Source organism: Monodon monoceros, unplaced genomic scaffold (genome assembly GCF_005190385.1).
Source record: "Monodon monoceros isolate NGI ecotype Baffin Bay Population unplaced genomic scaffold, NGI_Narwhal_1 Super_Scaffold_12, whole genome shotgun sequence".
Taxonomy (NCBI): domain Eukaryota; kingdom Metazoa; phylum Chordata; class Mammalia; order Artiodactyla; family Monodontidae; genus Monodon; species Monodon monoceros.
This window is the reverse complement of record NW_021703768.1, coordinates 41,639,434-41,658,596: the sequence shown is the minus strand read 5'-3', so window position 1 is coordinate 41,658,596 and position 19,163 is coordinate 41,639,434. Positions and strand designations below refer to the sequence as shown.

At 39.3% G+C, this 19,163-nt stretch overlaps 1 protein-coding gene across 3 annotated transcripts in view; it reads left to right on the top strand.

Moving 5' to 3' along the window:
• Window positions 1-14,102, top strand: part of ARL15 (ADP ribosylation factor like GTPase 15) — a 416,142-nt gene extending 402,040 nt beyond the window's left edge. For 2 of the 3 annotated variants that reach the window (XM_029216097.1, XM_029216094.1), the window contains one exon: window positions 11,833-14,102. In XM_029216097.1, the coding sequence (XP_029071930.1) occupies window positions 11,833-11,985 (153 nt within the window). In that variant the 3' untranslated portion in view covers window positions 11,986-14,102. The remainder of the gene's footprint in view (window positions 1-11,832) is intronic. The other variant, XM_029216095.1, reaches the window with a different exon arrangement.
• The last annotated feature ends 5,061 nt before the right edge of the window (window positions 14,103-19,163 follow it).

The following is a 19,163-nucleotide window of genomic DNA, read 5'->3' as shown; positions in this document are numbered from 1 at the left end:
GACAATATCGTGCAGAATTGCACAGTCCGGGCTTCCCTGGTGGCGCAGTGGTTGAGAGTCAGCCTGCCGATGCAGGGGCCGCGGGTTCGTGCCCCGGTCCGGGAAGATCCCACATGCCGCGGAGCAGCTGGGCCCGTGAGCCATGGCCGCTGAGCCTGCGCGTCTGGAGCCTGTGCTCCGCAACGGGAGAGGCCACAGCAGTGAGAGGCCCGCGTACCGCAAAAAAAAAAAAAATTGCACAGTCCATTCAGGCTCAGTTAACATCCTCTTAATTGGAGCCCTGGGGTAAATTTATCATCCAGACGGTACTTTTTTTTTTTTTAAATTGAACTACAGTTGATTTACAATGTTGTGTTAGTTTCAGGTGTACAGCAAAGTGATTCAGTTATATCTATGTATTCTTTTTCAAATTATTTTCCATTATAGGTTATTACAAGATATCAAATATAGTTCTCTGTGCTATACAGTAGGTCCTTGTTGTTTATCTATTTTCTTTATAATAGTATGTATCTATTAATCCCAAACTTTTAATTTATCCCTCCCCCCCCGACCATACTTTTATCAAAGAGTTAAGAACCAATATGAACCTGTCCCCAAAAAACATTATTCATACAGTTCCTTAAAGAGTACAAACCATGCAATGGACACATTGCTATGACAAGGAAACCATATTGAATCCATTGGGTTCAAGATAGTTAACTGAGTCGTGTTCTCTTGCATCATCCTCCAGCTCTCCCTTCTACCCATCAAATCCACAACTGCAATTTTTCCTGGCTTTCAGAATTTTGTTGACGATCCTCACCCTGTAGTCTCTACCGTCTGTCTTATCTGTTGACCTGTCACTATCAATTGGAAGGAGCCAAAGTTGTCAACCTAGACTCCGTGAGTCCTGATTCCTTCTCAAAAGATGAAGAAAGAAGGTGCCTTTGTTCCTGAAGTGTTTTTTTTTTAACAATCTTCTATCAAGATACTTCTTATTCAAATTGACTTACATGATTTCAGAATTATTCTAAATAATAATATCCCTCTTCATGTGAATCAATTGCTTTTCCTACATTCAGTTGAAGTATAGTCAGAGTGCTCTAAGAGAGTGAAAAAGCCTTTTGTAAACTGTACAGTACTGAACAGTCTTTCATGGCCACTAAAAAGCCAGGAGCAGGGTGGGGACTTGTAATCTTAAAACACAAATGATGGGCTTCCCTCGTGGCGCAGTGGTTGAGAGTCCGTCTGCCGATGCAGGGGACACGGGTTCGTGCCCCGGTTCGTGCCACGGAGCGGCTGGGCCCGTGATCCATGGCTGCTGAGCCAGCGTGTCCAGAGCCTGTGCTCCGCAACGGGAGAGGCCACAACAGTGACAGACCCGCGTACCGCAAAAAAAAAAAAAAAAAACACAAATGATGAGGAACGTCCCCTCATCTGGCTGTTGTTTCTGTTTTGTTTTGGTTTTACAGTATTCTCTCAAATCAGTGGAACCCCATACACTGGCAAGGGGAGCGCTGGCACAGGTAGCTCATTAGAGCATGTTCACGAGGCTCATTCAAGAGGTAGTGGTTGAATGAATGAAGCTATAGGAAGCCAGCTTGGGCTGGCTTCTATCTCTAGTGGTGAATGTATGCAAAAATAAGCTAATAGCCCCAGACAGGCTCAAGAGATACCTGCATCCACAGGGACAGGATCTGGACATGTGGTATTCTGGACGTGTGAGGGGAGAGGGTGCTTTTAGTTACAGCAGTGACCGGTTGGTGCTAATGGCATTGCATTCATTAGAACTAGAGGTGACATGTTTTAGGGTACACAGCACAGTCCCGTGCATCCTAAAGAATTGTCACAAACCCCCTTTTTAATGTCATGCCACACATTCATGTGGGTCAAAGCACTGTTTATAAATATCTGAGCTTACAAAGCAACTCTATGTAACATGAAAACACTAAGTAACCCCTTGTGGGGCATTCTATCACCCAGCTCCCCAAAAGTGTTTAAAGGAAAACGAGGCCAACTCTGACCACACACTACTTACATGGTTTAATAACAAAAACAGAAAAAAACAAGCAGCTTATCGTCATAAATAAAATAAGATTTGCAGGTTTTTAAAAAGGAATGACCTATCATTGCAGTTCAGAAACTATTTATGTGACTTCTAGAAATGTAGTCACAACAGGTTTGCAGGAATTAAAAATAAAATTTTTGAATGTGAAGTAAGGGCAAGATAGGAAAAACAGTGAGTATCATTACAACCCCATTAGGGGTCCTGTAAGTAGGAAAGAATTGTTTTGTTACTTCTCTACTCAAGGAAACATAAAGGACATCTCCTACCCAGTGAGTGGGTCTCCTATGCTATGTAATGTCTCACAGGTTCAACAGCTGCCACAGACATTATCAGCAATGAGGTGGTGCCGATTTGTCTCTGTTATATTAGGACTTTACAGTAAATGCAATGTGTGGATAACAATGCAGTAATTCAAATCACCCAGAAGTTTTGTGAGTGAAGAAAGGGCTCTGATGACATAGCTAAAATAGGTTGGCAACTTATAGTGACTTTGTTTTCCTATCTCTAGGGCGGATCCATGGCCACTAACAAATGCCCACTCTCTGTGGCCATCCCGAAAATAGCTCGATGCCCACACGTTGCCAGGCAGCTGTATTCTGAGGTCATTCCCCCAAGTGCCATCCCCAGAGGCCAATGTGAAACAACCACCAGCTCCTAATTGCAGCAGTTTCCAGTTAGCCATGACATTTAAGTAGCTGATAAAGCAGTCGAAAGAGTTGGGTTCATTTCTCTTGAATCATTTTTAAAATGTTTATCTTGATAAGAAAATAACCTTTAAAAAATGATGTCGATCATAAAAAATAGAGATCCTTGCATCATAGGCAGTTTTTTTAAACCTTAAAAATAGTAAGGTTATTGTGTAAGCACATGTAAGCATATGATTTATGTTAGTCAAACTTAAACATCTTTCTTTAAAATTATACATTGGCATACAGAAAGACAGAGAAAGCAATCATGGACAAGTCAAGTGTGACAGTGGGTCATTTTTATTGTAGTGATTGAGGGGAGGCGGTAAAATGTGAACTTCAGGTTAATATAAGAAAACAAAATAAAAAACGTTATCCTAAAGAAAGAAGTTCAAGGCAGAACATTAAGTCTTCATCTTCTCCTCTCTTGTATTGTACTCTTTGGCTTTAGAAACATAAAACTCTGGGTAATGAAAATCTATGTTCTTGCGGCAAACATAGTCACTTACTGTACTTGAGTATCATTGGAATGCCAAACTTGTTTTTAAAATGATATTATAAAGGTAGAGTGGTGGGGAATCATTTGGATACCAGTAGGGTGAATATGGCAGAATTAGGTACCCACTTAGGTTACAGATGTGAAAATCTCAGGTTACCCAGCCGTATTTGCCAGCTTAACACCAATAGGCTCCTTCATCTGGTGACCACCCTGTAATTGAAGCTTCCATTTCCTTCTCTTTTTTAATATTCATCAGGAACAACTTCTGAAACATAACTACCTTTGGACATCTTTATTATCTTCCAAGTGTGCCTACGTCATAGACTATATTTTCAGTTGCCTAGTAACCAACCTGATGAGTGGCTAAAATCCCTACTGTGCTTTTGTGACTAATCCATATTGCAAAATATTACAAGTTATGATATTTTGTGATTATTTACATGTAACGTTTTTAAATTAGATGTCAATATGCTACTAGTATGAATTCTGTGAATTTTTAAGTAAACCATTCGGAGGAAGTAGTGTTAGTAATATGCACTTACTGTGTTAGTCTTTATTTTAATAGTATTGGATTTCTTGCCACTAGTCCTCTTCCCAGGTATTAGCAATACTTAAAATGCTGTCCTTTTAAATTCGAGGTTATAAAATGTGACAAGGGTACAAATTCCTTCGTGTACCAGATTTGCATGTGACATGCTGCCCACTCTTGATGGGAGGAATCATTGATCAAATACCAGACTGTTTGGTAAGCACAGGCTTCCCCAATTTTGCACTTAGTGGTGTGATCTGAAAACTGTCTTTGTGGCAGAATCAAGGAGACTAGCATCTCGTATTTTAAACTCTTTAGAGCAGCCACCTCCTCCTTCTAGCTATAGATTTAAACATGATCCCCACCTGTTGCTCCTACCAGCTCTTCTCTCCCCCTGCTGGCCCACAGCTCCCTCAGTCCACTGACTGGCAGCCCCTCTCTTGGCGCGGCAAGGTTGGTCCTTGGTGCTGGTCGTTGCACAAGCAATTTCATATATATATATTTTTTTGACTCATCAATTCTTCATTAAATTTTTTTTTAATTTTTGAATTTTATTTTATTTTATTTTTTATACAGCAGGTCCTTATTAGTTATCAATTTTATACACATCAGTGTATACATGTCAAACCCAATCGCACAATTCATCACACCACCACCCCCTCCCCCCCCGCGGCTTTCCCCACTTGGCGTCCATACATTTGTTCTCTACATCTGTGTCTCAATTTCTGCCCTGCAAACCGGTTCATCTGTACCATTTTTCTAGGTTCCACAGGTATGTGTTAATATACGATATTTGTTTTTCGCTTTCTGACTTACTTCACTCTGTATGACAGTCTCTAGATCCAGCCACGTCTCTACAAATGACCCAGTTTTGTTCCTTTTTATAGCTGAGTAATATTCCATTGTATATATGTAACACATCTTCTTTATCCATTTGTCTGTTGATGGGCATTTAGGTTGCTTCCATGTCCTGGCTATTGTAAATAGTGCTGCAGCGAACATTAGGGTGCATGTGTCTTATTAAATTATGGTTTTCTCTGGGTATATGCCCAGTAGTGGGATTGCTGGATCATATGGAAATTCCATTTTTAGTTTTCTAAGGAACCTCCATACTGTTCTCCATAGTGGCTGTATCAATTTACATTCCCATCAACAATGCAGGAGGGTTCCCTTTTCTCCACACCCTCTCCAGCATTTGTTGTTTGTAGATTTTCTGATGATGCCCATTCTAACTGGTGTCAGGTGATACCTCATTGTAGTTTTGATTTGCATTTCTCTAATAATTAGTGATGTTGAGCAGCTTTTCATGTGCTTCTTGGCCATCTGTATGTCTTCTTTGGAGAAATGTCTACATAGATCTTCTACCCATTTTTTGACTGGGTTGTTTGTTTTTTTAATATTGAGCTGCATGAACTGTTTATATATTTTGGAGATTAATCCTTTGTCCGTTGATTCGTTTGCAAATATTTTCTCCCATTCTGAGGGTTGTTTTTTGTCTTGTTTATGGTTTCCTTTGCTGTACAAAAGCTTTGAAGATTCACTAGGTCCCATTTGTTTATCTTTGTTTTTATTTCCATTACTCTAGGAGGTGGATCAAAAAAGATCTTGCTGTGATTTATGTCAAAGAGTGTTCTTCCTGTGTTTTCCTCTAAGAGTTTTATAGTGTCCGGTCTTACATTTAGGTATCTAATCCATTATGAGTTTATTTTTTTGTATGGTGTTAGGGAGTGTTCTAATTTCATTCTTTTACACGTAGCTGTACAATTTGCCCAGCACCACATATTGAAGAGACTGTCTTTTCTCCTTTGTATATCTTTTCCTCCTTTGTCAGAAATTAGTTGACCATACATGCGTGGGTTTATCTCTGGGCTTTCTATCTTGTTCCATTGATCTATGTTTCTGTTTTTGTGCCAGTACCATATTGTCTTGATTACTGTAGCTTTGTCGTATAATCTGGAGTTAGGGAGTCTGATTCCTCCAGCTCCGTATCTTTCCCTCAAGACTGCTTTGGCTATTCAGGGTCTTTTGTGTCTCCATACAAATTTTAAAATTTTTTGTTCTAGTTCCATAAAACATGCCATTGGTAACTTGATAGGGATTACACTGAAGGTGTAGATTACTTTGGGTATTATAGTCATTTTCACAATATTGATTCTTCCAATCCAAGGACATGGTATATCTCTCCATCTGTTGGTATCATCTTTAATTTCTTTCATCAGTGTCTTATAGTTTTCTACATACAGGTCTTTTGTCTCCCCAGGTAGGTTTATTCCTAGGTATTTTATTCTTTTTGTTGGAGTGGTAAATGGGAGTGTTTCCTTAATCTCTCTTTCAGATTTTTCATCGTTAGTGTATAGGAATGCAAGAGATTTCTGTGCATTAATTTTGTATCCTGCAACATTACCAAATTCATTGATTAGCTCTAGTAGTTTTCTGGTAGCATCTTTAGGATTCTCTATGTATAGTATCATGTCATCTGCAAACAGTGACAGTTTTACTTCTTCTTTTCCAGTTTGTATTCCTTTTATTTCTTTTTCTTCTCTGATTGCCATGGCTAGGACTTGCAAAACTATGTTGAATAATAGTGGTGATAGTGGACATCCTTGTCTTGTTCCTGATCTTAGAGGAAATGCTTTCAGTTTTTCACCATTGAGAATGGTGTTTGATGTGGGTTTGTCGTATATGGCCTTTATTATGTTGAGGTAGGTCCCCTCTATGCCCATTTTCTGGAGAGTTTTTATCATAAATGGGTGTTGAATTTTGTCAAAAACTTTTTCTGCATCTATTGAGATGATCATATGGTTATTATTCTTCAGGTTGTTAATATGGTTTATCACATTGATTGATTTACGTATATTGAAGAATCCTTGCATCCCTGGGATAAATCCCACTTGATCATGGTGGATGATCCTTTTAATGTGTTGCTGGATTCTGTTTGCTAGTATTTTATTCAGGATTTTTGCATCTATATTCATCAGTGATTTTGGTCTGTAATTTTCTTTTTGTAGTATCTGTGTCTGGTTTTGATATCAGGGTGATGTTGGCCTCATAGAATGAGTTTGGGCATGTTCCTTCCTCTGCAATTTTTTGGAAGTTTGAGAAGGGTGGGTGTTAGCTCTTCTCTAAATGTTTGATAGAATTCACGTGTCTAGCCATCTGGGCCTGGACTTTTGTTTGTTGGAAGATTTTCAATCACAGTTTCAAATTCATTACTTGTTATTGGTCTGTTCATATTTTCTATTTCTTCCTGGTTCAGTCTTGAAAGGTTATACCTCTCTAAGAATTTGTCCTTTTCTTCCACGTTGTCCATTTTATTGGCATAGAGTTGCTTGTAGTAGTCTCTTAGGATGCTTTGTATTTCTGCAGTGTCTGTTGTAACTTCTCCTTTTTCATTTCTAATTTTATTGATTTCAGTCCTCTCCCTTTTATCTTGCTGAGTCTGGCTAATGGTTTCTCAATTTTGTTTATCTTCTCAAAGAACCAGCTTTTAGTTTTATTGATCTTTGCTATTGTTTTCTTTGTTTCTATTTCGTTTATTTCTGCTCTGATTTTTATGATTTCTTTCCTTCTACCAACTTTGGGTTCTGTTTGTTGTTCTTTCTGTAGTTCCTTTAAGTGTAAGATTAGATTGTTTATTTGAGATTTTTCTTGTTTCTTGAGGTAGGCTTGTATAGATATAAACTTCCCTCTTAGAACTGCTTTTGCTGCATCTCATAGGTTTTGGATCATCATGTTTTCATTGTCATTTGTCTCTAGGTATTTTTTGATTTCCTCTTTGATTTCTTCAGTGATCTCTCGGTTATTTAGTAACGTATTGTTTAGCCTCCATGTGTTTGTGTTTTTTACGTTTTTTTCCCTGTAATTCATTTCAAATCTCATAGCATTGTGGTCAGAAAAGATGCTTGATATGATTTCAGTTTTCTTAAATTTACTGAGGCTTGATTTGTGACCCAAGATGTGATCTATCCTGGAGAATGTTCTGTGTGCACTTGGGAAGAAAGTGTAGTCTGCTGTTTTTGGATGGAATGTCCTATAAATATCAATTAAATCTATCTAGTCTATTGTGTCATTTAAAGCTTCTGTTTCCTTATTTATTTTCATTTTGGATGATCTGTCCATTGGTGTAAGTGAGGTGTTAAAGTCCCCCACTATTATTGTGTTAGTGTCAATTTCCCCTTTTATAGCTGTTAGCAGTTGCCTTATGTATTGAGGTGCTCCTATGTTGGGTGCATATATATTTACAATTGTTATATTTTCTTTTTGGATTGATCCCTTGATCATTATATAGTGTCCTTCCTTGTCTCTTGTAACATTCTTTATTTTAAAGTCTATTTTATCTGATATGAGTATTGTTACTCCAGCTTTCTTTTGATTTCCATTTTCATGGAATATCTTTTTCCATCCCCTCACTTTCAGTGTGTATGTGTCCCTAGGTCTGAAGTGGGTCTCTTGTAGACAGCATATATCTGGGTCTTGTTTTTGTATCCATTCAGCAAGCCTGTGTCTTTTGGTTGGAGCATTTAATCCATTTACATTTAAGGTAATTATTGATATGTATGTTCCTATGACCATTTTCTTAATTGTTTTGGGTTTGTTTTTGTAGGTCGTTTTCTTCTCTTGTGTTTCCTACTTAGAGAAGTTCCTTTAGCATTTGTTGTAGACCTGGTTTGGTGGTGCTGAATTCTCTTCACTTTTGCTTGTCTGTAAAGCTTTTGATTTCCCCATCAAATCTGAATGAGATACTTGCTGGATAGCGTAATCTTTTTTGTAGGTTCTTCCCTTTCATCACTTTAAGTATATCATGTCACTCCCTTCTGGCTTGTAAAGTTTCTGCTGAGAAATCAGCTTTTAACCTTATGGGAGTTCCCTTGTATGTTATTTGTCGTTTTTCCCTTGCTGCTTTCAATAATTTCTTTGTCTTTAATTTTTGCAAGTTTGATTACTATTTGTCTTGGCATGTTTCTCTTTGGGTTTATCCTGTATGGGACCCTCTGCGCTTCCTGGACTTGGGTGGCTATTTCCTTTCCCATGTTAGGGAAGTTTTCAACTACAATCTCCTCAAATATTTTCTTGTGTCCTTTCTCTCTCTTTTCTCCTTCTGGGACCCCTGTAATGAGAATGTTGTTGCATTTAATGTTGTCCCAGAGGTCTCTTAGGCTGTCTTCATTTCTTTTCATTCTTTTTCTTTATTCTGTTCTGCAGCAGTGAATTCCACCACTCTGTCTTCCAGGTCACTTATCTGTTCTTCTGCCTCAGTTATTCTGCTATTGATTCCTTCTAGTTTAGTTTTCATTTCAGTTACTGCATTGTTCATCTCTGTTTGTTTGTTCTTTAATTCTTCTAGGTCTTTGTTAAACATTTCTTGCATTTTCTCGATCTTTGCCTCCATTATTTTTCTGAGGTCCTGGATCATCTTCACTATCATTATTCTGAATTCTTTTTCTGGAAGGTTGCCTATCTCCAGTTCATTTAGTTGTTTTTCTGGGGTTTTATCTTGTTCCTTCATCTGGTCCATAGCCCTCTGCCTTTTCATCTTGTCTATCTTTCTGTGAATGTGGTTTTTGTTCCACAGCCTGCAGGGTTGTAGTTTTTCTTGCTTCTGCTCTCTGCCCTCTGTTGGATGAGGCTATCTAAGAGGCTTGTGCATGTTTCCTGATGGGAGGGAGTGGTGGTGGGTAGAGCTGACTGTTACTCTGGTGGGCGGAGCTCAGTAAAACTTTAATCCGCTTGACTGCTGATGGGTTTGTCTGCGTTCCCTCCCTGTTGGTTGTTTGGCCTGAGGCAACCCAACACTGGAGCCTACCTGGGCTCTTTGGTGGGGCTTATGGCGGACTCTGGGTGGGCTCACACCAAGGAGTACTTCCAAGAACTTCTGCTCCCAGTGTCCTTGTCCCCATGGTGAGCAACAGCCACTGCCCACCTCTGCAGGAGACCCTCCAACACTAGCAGGTAGGTCTGATTCAGTCTCCCCTGGTGTCACTGCTCCTTCCCCTGTGTCCCGATGCACACACTACTTTGTGTGTGCCGTCCAAGAGTGGAGTCTCTGTTTCCCTCAGTCCTGTCAAAGTCTTGCAATCAAATCCTGCTAGCCTTCAAAGTCTGATTCTCTAGGATTTCCTCATCCTGTTGCCAGACCCCCAGATTCGGAAGCCTGACGTGGGGCTCAGAACCTTCACTCCAGTGGGTGGACTTCTGTGGTATAAGTGTTCTCCAGTCTGCGAGTCACCCACCCAGCAGTTATGGGATTTGACTTTACTGTGATTGTGCCCCTCCTACCATCTCATTGTGGCTTCTCCTTTGTCTTTGGATGTGGGGTGTCTTTTTTGGTGAGTTCCAGTGTCTTCCTGTCAATGATTGTCCAGTAGCTAGTTGTGATTCTGCTGTTCTCACAAGAGGGAGTGAGAGCACGTCCTTCTACTCCACCGTCTTGGTTCCTAATCTCATATTCTTTTTGAAGTAAGTCATTTTCAGAGCCCTGAAGAAAAAAAACTAAGAGAATGGAGTCTACATTTTCCATAAGAGGGAATCCTCTTAACAACATGATTTGTAAAATACCTTGGCCAAAAATTGTCCTGAAATTGTGGACCCATTTTCTGGTCTGTAGGGGAGCTTTCCATTACTCTTCAGAATCAGAATTAATGAGAGTCCTTCCATTCTCAAGGGCTTCTTTTGTTTTTCAGGAGTGGTATTTATTATGAATTTGCAGACATCTTTAGGAGTACTTCTGGGACACACTTGAACTGTAAAATGTTAGCATATTTGTGGTTCCTAAATTGCCATAAAAACTTGGTGTTATTTATATCTTCTTACTCACATAAAAAATGTACACACATATTAATACCACTTTGAATGGTGTGTTTCTGCTGTTAACAGTAGTCTGGTGCTTGTGATGAGAAAAGCAAAATGAAACCACATTTGGAAGTGGCATCAGATTGGGACACTTTTTTTTTCTGTGTCAGGTATTGACTAAGGTAAGGCCTGGGGATTCTCCATGGCATATGAGATTTAACACAGTTCATTGACCAAGAATGTCTTTGAACAATGCCTCTTCTGATGTTGCCACTCACTGTATTTGATGTTATGTAAACCCTGCTGGGCTATAAATACAATGTCCTTTTCTTGTGTGATATAGTGTGTGTTTGTGTGTGTGTGTGTGTGTGTGTTTGTAACTTCGTGAACTTTGTACTTTATCATACCCTTTGAGAGAAAATCAATACTTCTGAAAGCCATAATAATTTGATATTTATTCACAGTCAGGAGTTGGTAATCCTGGATGTTATTAGTCAGTATCCTAGCCTCGTACACAGTAAGAGTGACTTGTGACCTGTTATTAATCAAACAGGTTTTTCAGATAGCAACTGCTCCACCTTACATACCAGTTATAAGGTCTTGATTTTCCCCTCCCTGAAAATTCAGGACTGGGAGAAAAAAAAAAAGCTAGGAGACTTTATGTATGTACGTGTATTTATATAAGTTTATATATGCAGATACATACACTCGGTTTCTATCCTCTTTCTTAGAAAACCACCTTCCCAGGTCTCAGAAATACATGCCAGAGACATGTATTTAAATGAGAGAAAGGATTATTTAAATTATTTTTGTTGTTGTTGTGTGTGTATTTGATGGTCAAAATAATTGTCTTGTGTAGTCAGTAGTGTACATATTATCGGCCGTCACCAATTTAATAAGTTAACAAGATAATGTAGTGAAAGCTACTCTGCTAGAGTTATTTTGATTGAATTGCAACTTTTTGGTGTCTGCAGTGTATTTTTGCCCTGTGCCATAGTACATATAATTCTTCCTTAGACTTCGTCAGACCTCCCATGCCGTTAAGTGAATGGATGGAATGGTAGCTTGCAAGGGGGTCATTCACCCCTAAAAAAAACACTCCTGGGTCACAACATATAACCCACATTATAACCACAGCTGTGGATGGGATTCTAGCAAGTCCCGGCCATCATGGTTCCTATAACTTCTTAAAATCCCCCTACTTCATTACTCACAAAATTTCAGTATGAGAAAGATTCCGAGATGATTAATGACATATTTCTCTCCCCCCTCCCCAATTAAGGTCAAAAAATATTTTGAACTTGAACCACTTGCACGTGGAAAACGCTGGATTCTGCAGCCCTGCTCGCTGGATGACATGGATGCACTGAAAGACAGCTTCTCTCAGCTGATAAATTTGTTAGAAGAAAAAGACCATGAAGCTGTAAGAATGTGAAATTTGGTGAAGAAAATGGGTTCCCACAAGGCCTTGAACCTATCATGTTAGTTTCTCCGTTTAATTTTATTTTGGTATCAAGACTTTAATGGCTTCAGTATCTGTTTTCTTCCAGTTATCTCAGACTCTCATCTCTCTATTAAAGTGAATATTCTGTAAATCAGGTGAATTATCATCGGCATTACCGTCAAGTATACACTACTGAGAGAGAATTTATTCTCTGTTTACCACTAATTATCTTCACCGCATGTCTCTTCCTTCTGTTGTTCTAAGCGTCTCTTCTCTAGTGTGTGCTAAAATGGATGGAATTCGTGGCTCACAGAAATCAAATCCCTTATGGAGGACTCAGGGAGACCGAGAACCTCGGCTCATTTACCCTGGGTTTGGGGTGGAGTACTGTGTGACTAGGGCTCCCCCATAATATGTGTATCATTTTCAAGATCTCTTGGGGGTTTTATTTTATCTTATTTTTAAGTTTTCTGTATACTGGCCTTCCAGCATATGGGAGAAAGATGAGCATCAAAAACTTCAATTAATCACCTTACCAGAAAGGAGTATCCTGCCATAGTAAAATTGGCTTGGAAGGACTTAGACAAGTTGCCTACTCTTTTTTTTTTTTTTTTAATTACATCTGAAGTCTCCCTCAATCCCCTCTTTTAAGAGCAAAGACATTGTTTCTGTTTTCAAGAAGAGTTAGAGGAGATTTAGGCACAATGCATGCATCACTGATTACTATTCCATCAAGTCCTCAAATATTTTTTTAATGGAAAAATTACCCAATGTAAAGTCAAGCTGCAGTGTAACATGTTTCTAAAAATCTTTTTCTAAAAATCTTACGTCTGATTGAAATAGAGAAAATAATTTTTAAAATAAGAGATAAAAAATTTTTTAAACAGCCAAATGAAGTATAGTTTACACTGGCTAGGGCTTAAGCTGGCGTGGATTTGACAAAGATAATAAAGGCAGAATCATCTGTGTATTCATTCAGTAAGTGCTAATGTAGTTTAATGGAGTCTGTTAATGTCCCATTCAGTAATTTAAGGTCTATCAGTATTTCTCTTATAAACCTCTATTTTCAGGAGTTTCAGTATGCCCTTAAAAATGTGCTGGGGCTGCAGCAAATAAATAATTTTAGGGCCTAGATTCAGTCTTTGGAACTAATTTTTTTTTCATTTAGTTTAAATGATAAAATTATACAGTTAAATGTACAGGTTTACTAAGTTTTGGCACCTTGGACCTTTTCTAAATCAGGAATTATCTATGGATATTGAGGTTAATGGATGAAATACTCTTTGGCACATTTTGCAGATTTTGGGCCACTTAAAATACCAAGTGACCAAATGATAGAAGACTGCTCCCTTCACCTGAGCAATAAAAACATGTTTGCAATTTTTAGGTAGCATCGACTGATTCCCAAATACCACACTCACACTGTATTACAGGGTGATGTAATACCTTGTAATTCTCCAGAAGGTATATGTCATTCAAATTTTGCTTTTGTGGTTTGATCTTGTAGGTGGATTTTAATGAAATCATTACCTTTGAAACATCGAACACTTCTTTTAAGCTTTTTTTTTTTAATGGGGTGGATCAAAAAAGATTCACATTCAAATTTTATCTACGGCATCCTTGAATATTATCAACCTTATATAATCCGTGAGCAGCACAAAACTTTTATTCCGAAGACCACTTACAAAAGTCCTGCTTTTATTTCGTCCTGTTGTGCTCATCTTCTATGAAACATAAATGATTATTAGGCATTGCTTTCTCTGCAAGTTCATTAAATGTAGAATGTTATCTTTTTAAGATACCGTGGCTGAGTGCTCCTAAGACATCTGTTAAATGACTTCCCGTTGTCTGCGTGTGTGTTCATGTGTGCTCCAGGGATGGGCTTCTTCTCAGACCCACGACTGTCTGCAGTGTCTCAGCCGTCAGAATGAAAACATTATCAATCAGTACCCAACAACAGCTGTTTTTGACAAGTTTCTGTCTGACGCCTAATGCTTTACAACTGTCAATAAGGCTCCTTCTTTGTCTAGCAGTTCAGAGCTCGCAGTCTTGCTGCTTCCGTGCGGCATCCTGTCCTTGTAACCCTAGAATTTGCCGTGTTTGGGAAATCCACGTAGGGGGAGGGGAGAGGGCTTGGACGGACATGGGTGGGTGGGTGGTGGGTGAACGTGTCTGTCGTATTCCTACTTGTAAAATGCCACAGGTGTCTTAGTTTGCATATTCAAATATTATATAGGAAAAACAGTCTGTTATGTATTTCTTCACTTAGCTTCTCGTTATATTTATGGAAGTTATCAGTTTTTGTACCTTCTTAGCTCAAGCAGTTGCCTTTTTGTAATGGCAATTAATTTATATGACAGAACTTTGTATCTCCTGTAGTTTACAGTATCAGTTGCTAATTAACTGCCATATTGCCCTGTCTTTCTATTAAAAAATTCTGTGTCTATACTTAGAGGTTAACAGATTCATGTGGACAATGGCCAGGCAAGAAGAACTCGTATTGTCCGTGATTTATATATGATTTCCACTATCTTCAAATGAAAATAAACGCTGAGTAGAATTGATGTTTTCAGACTGACTCCTTCCAGCTTTAGCATTTGGGAGTCCCAGATTTCTGTTTACATTTGTGTTGCCTGTTTAAGTCTTCAAAATAAGTTCTGCTGCTCTTGGGTCAAAACAAATGATTAATTCACATTTCCTTTGAAGCCATTGTGAAAACCTTAAGAGACAAAAAAAAAAGAAGAAAAGCGCAAGTGTCTTTTCCAGTTGGTTTGTCTTCAGCATCAATTTACTTTCATTGGAGCTATTCCTTCAGAATGGGGGAGCAGAGTCGAGATGTTAATGTCAAGTGTCATCCTTCAATCAAAGCATCATTTTATAATATTTGCTGTAAAAGCAACTTTCTAAGAGTGGCTGTTTGGTGCAATGAACTATGTCCTTCAATGGGGATTGTTGCCCTCAGGAAATAAGTAAATATTTTTAAGTGACTCAGGAGGAAATGGTGTGTACAATATTTACAGGTCCATCTTTAAGGATGAGAGTATTCCATAAAAGAGAAAGAAAAATTAAAAGATAGATGGACGAAGAAGAGAAAGAAGGGGAGGGGAAAAAATACATAATAGAAGGATGAAAAATACAAATCCCAGCTCGTTTGGTCCAAATGCAACATTATCCCGACACATTATTTAACTACACGGAAAGCTTGCAACCTGCATCCCTAGTTTTGTTTCCAAGGTAGGCAATTAGCAGTTACCACGTTCCTAAGCGTCTCAGACCTATCCAAGCAAATGTGGACAGAACTGTAAGATTTTGAAGCAAATGGGGTTTTCTTAATAATGTCCAGATGGAATATTCAGACTCGAGTGGAAACCTAATATTCATGCCTGGCTTTATCGTCTTTATAATTTTAGAGTGCATTTTCATTAACCTCTTGACCTAATGGTGCAAACAGAAAGGAAAAGATACGTGGAGGGGGCGGGAAGTGGGAGTTGCCCTTGGGGATCCCTCATTTTCAATGCATTTGGAAGGAAGGATAAAACTTTAGGAGAATGTAGATTCCCTGCCATCTCTTTCCCTTAGCCTGGGTCCTGGAGATCTGAAGTTCATGCTGTGAAATGCATTATCACATCATGTTGGGAATTCCTGGATCCCAAGGGTTCACAACTTTTGGTCACCACTGAGTCAGCATGATTAAATGATTTGCATCTCAGGGTTAAAATGTTTTCCAGCTCAGATGCACGGAGTGACTGATGAGCCCGTTTTGGCACCCTGCCCCACCCCCCTTGTACTGATTTAGGAACATGAAAAGGATCCCTGTAAAGACCCAGAAGCCTCAGATGGGATATCAGTTTCCCCTCCCCTTTCCCATATTCTCTGAATGAAAAACTTTCCTTCCACCTACTGTTTCATCGGAGCTGGAACTTCTGACTTCCCATCGTAGGGATTCATCTGTGTGTGACCTCTTCCTAAAGTGGCTTTCTGTGAAAACCAATGCAAAGAGTTTAAAAGGCACCAAGAAGAATCCCTCCAACATACATCCTTCTTTCCTAACAAAACAGAGTGAAGTAAAAAGCGCATGATTCTTCTATCAGATTTTCTCTACATTCCCATCTTGCATTCCATCTCTGCTCCACGAGGCCGGCTCTGATCACTGGGTCCTGGTTTAGAAAGGCCACCAAAGATGTTCTTAGGCTTAGCTCCCCCCCACTTTTTTATCGTCTGTTCAAGTCCTCAGATTGCAGGGAGTTTCCATGGGACATTCTATTTGAATAATCACTTTTTACAAGGAAATGGTTCAGGCTTTGTGGTTTAGAGCAACTCCACTTACCATATATACTTTGTGAGGTCACTGGTGCCCGTTCTGGAGAATAAGGAAGGGGACTCCTCGATTTCATGCCTTGCTGGGATCAGCCTGGTTTATAACCCAGTCTGACTCCTGACCCCCTACTGCTCCAGTAGACATTTCCACAACTATGACTGACTTAGACACAGCCATCAAACTGCACTTTAAAAAAATGATCCTCTGGGGGAAAAAAAATGATCTGCAAACTACCAAAGAATGATGAATTCCTCTTTTTTTCTTCTTTTTTTTGCTCAAAAATCTCTCCCTCTTATTCTGAAGCTCTCAAAATATTCTATAGAGATCGTTCATCCTGGTTCTTTTTAGCAGCAACATTCCAACCGTGGAGATGAGTTGACAATATTGTCCCCGGAGAGGAAAGCCCGGCTCCAAGCACAGGGACAAGGTACACATTGACAAATGAAAATAAGACTTGAATAAGCATCGGGTTCCCAGGTCTCCCTCAGTCCCCTGTTTCCTCATGGGATATAGGGAAGTGGGGGAAGTGGTGGTTTCAAAAAAGCCTAAGATCACTTACATCACAGGCAACCCTTCCAGAAGGTGTGAAATCCAGCCTAGAATGCCGCAACCTTTGCTGACAAGTGATTCATTGAGACAAAGGCTGGCGCTCCAGCATCAAAAAGATGTCAGACCAAACACCAAATGCCTATAAATGATTGCTTTGCAAGCAGTGGAATGACTGGAAGACCTGGCCTGATGATGCCTCCATGTCTGGACAAGCTTACGGAAGACACAGGTGGGAGACGAGGGCAGGGGGGCGGGGTGGGGAGGGAGCTCTTTTCAGAAACAGCCTTCTTCTGTGAAGAAGGCTGTTTCTGGAGAGAGAAGTGAAACGACGATCCTCACCTGAGAGGCTCACGTGGAGATGAATGATTTCTGGCTGGTTTATGTATAATACATGGAAAGGTCAATCAGAAAAATGTGTGTCAAGGACACCTGAAGGCCAGACAAGTATGGTGTGATATTAAATCATTAGACATATAAATAGAGTAAATTAAAAGTGAGGAGATTTGGTTGGAGCAGAAACTGCTCACCAAAAGGCAGAGGCAGGAATGCAAGTGGCAAGTCTGGCTGTCATTCTCTATCATCTGGAGCAAGTCAGGCTTGGCTCTGGACCTTCTCCAGTTGTTTTACAACTTTCTAGACATGGGGTGTTTCAACCCAACACTTTTATTAAGCTGCTTCAACAGGATTTTTCAGATGACAGCTTGTCAAGACTCAACTTACCATGGTCTTTTTTACAGATTTATCTCACAATTGGAACTTTGGGTTTTGATAATTTTAGGCTTTTAATTTATTCGTGCATTTGGTATGTTTTTGTTGAACACCTACTCTGTCCTAGGCATTGTGTTAGATGCTTGGGATACGGTACTGCACAGAGCAGTCTTAGTTCCTATCTTTGTAGGATTTTCACTCCTGTAGCCTTTGGTTAAGTCGGGTTATGCCTATGGCTCTAGAGAATGTTATTCTATTTGGGGAACATTTTTATAGTAAAATTGCAATTTGAATCTCTAGATTTTTCAATATTTTTTCTTGGTCCTAATTTCTGGTTTTCAGCCCTCCTAATTTAAATTTGCCTTTTAAAGCTGTGTAGTTTCTTTTGAGACCATTAATAAAACCAGAAATCTAACACACACATACACCGAAAAGGCTTTACCTCTCTTTAGTGTCTTTCTAAATAGAACTCTAAAGCTAGCACCTTTTCTTCTGCTATTTAACCACTACAACAACGAAGCATGTGTCTAGCACACAGATTGCTTCCAAAGTGCAAAACCAAACTCTTTCAATCACCTACTGTTCTTTTCATCTTTTCTGTATTCAAAGGGCTTTATCTTTTTCTCTAGAGCAGCTTCGTCTCATGCTTCTGTCTGGTGATCTAATAAATGATCTCTATTTGAAATGATGAATCTCCAAGAACAAAATTATTCTTCAGTGGCAGTCTCTTGTGTTTTATTCCACCTAACGGTAAAAGCCTCTGTCTTAAAAGAAAATTTCACAATTCACACACCCAGACAGGAGTCACCTGTAAGCTATACAACCCAGTGAATGTTTTAACCAGTTAGAAGCAGTAAATTTCAACTGGGTTTCAGGCTGCTTTGTTTGCTTCTCATTGAAGATTGGAAACTTGGAAAGACCTCTTTAAACGCATTATTTATTCCAAGATGATACTTGTGCAAGGTTGTTCCTTTAGGAGGAGTTAACACATTTTGGATTTAAAGCACTTTTGCAAAGCCTATACCAACACCATTCTCATTTCCCTGGACACCTGAAGTCCATACCATCCTTCCCTCACTAGCCCCAAGCCCCATGACAGATGTGCCTCTCAGAGAATCGGCAACATCCCCTATAGTCTACCAGCCTGGGTAACCAGGTAGAATCACAAAAAGAAACAGAAACAGAATCCTTTCTATTTCTGTTCAGTTTGTTAATTTCAAGTCATCCCAAATTTTTAGGTAAAACAGCAAAATTCAGTGATTAGTTAAAATGTGTGGTTTATACTTTGAGGTTCTGCCCCTAGTGAAATAATGGATCTGGGCAGTGCTCTTCAGTGTCTGCTAACATCACAGAGAGGGGAACAACCTGGCGCTATGTGCCGCCTGAGGGAGTATACAATGCCACCTGTGAAGTATTCTGACCCCCACATTGAACCTGAGTCTGATCGAGTCTCTGGATCTAACTAACAATTTGCAGAAAATACAGGAACAGAGGTGTGATTTAATCACCTGTGGTGATTTAATGCAATAATTAGAATCCAGACTATTGGAAACTCAACTGGACAGATGAGTTGGTTTCTTAAGTAAATGGCAGG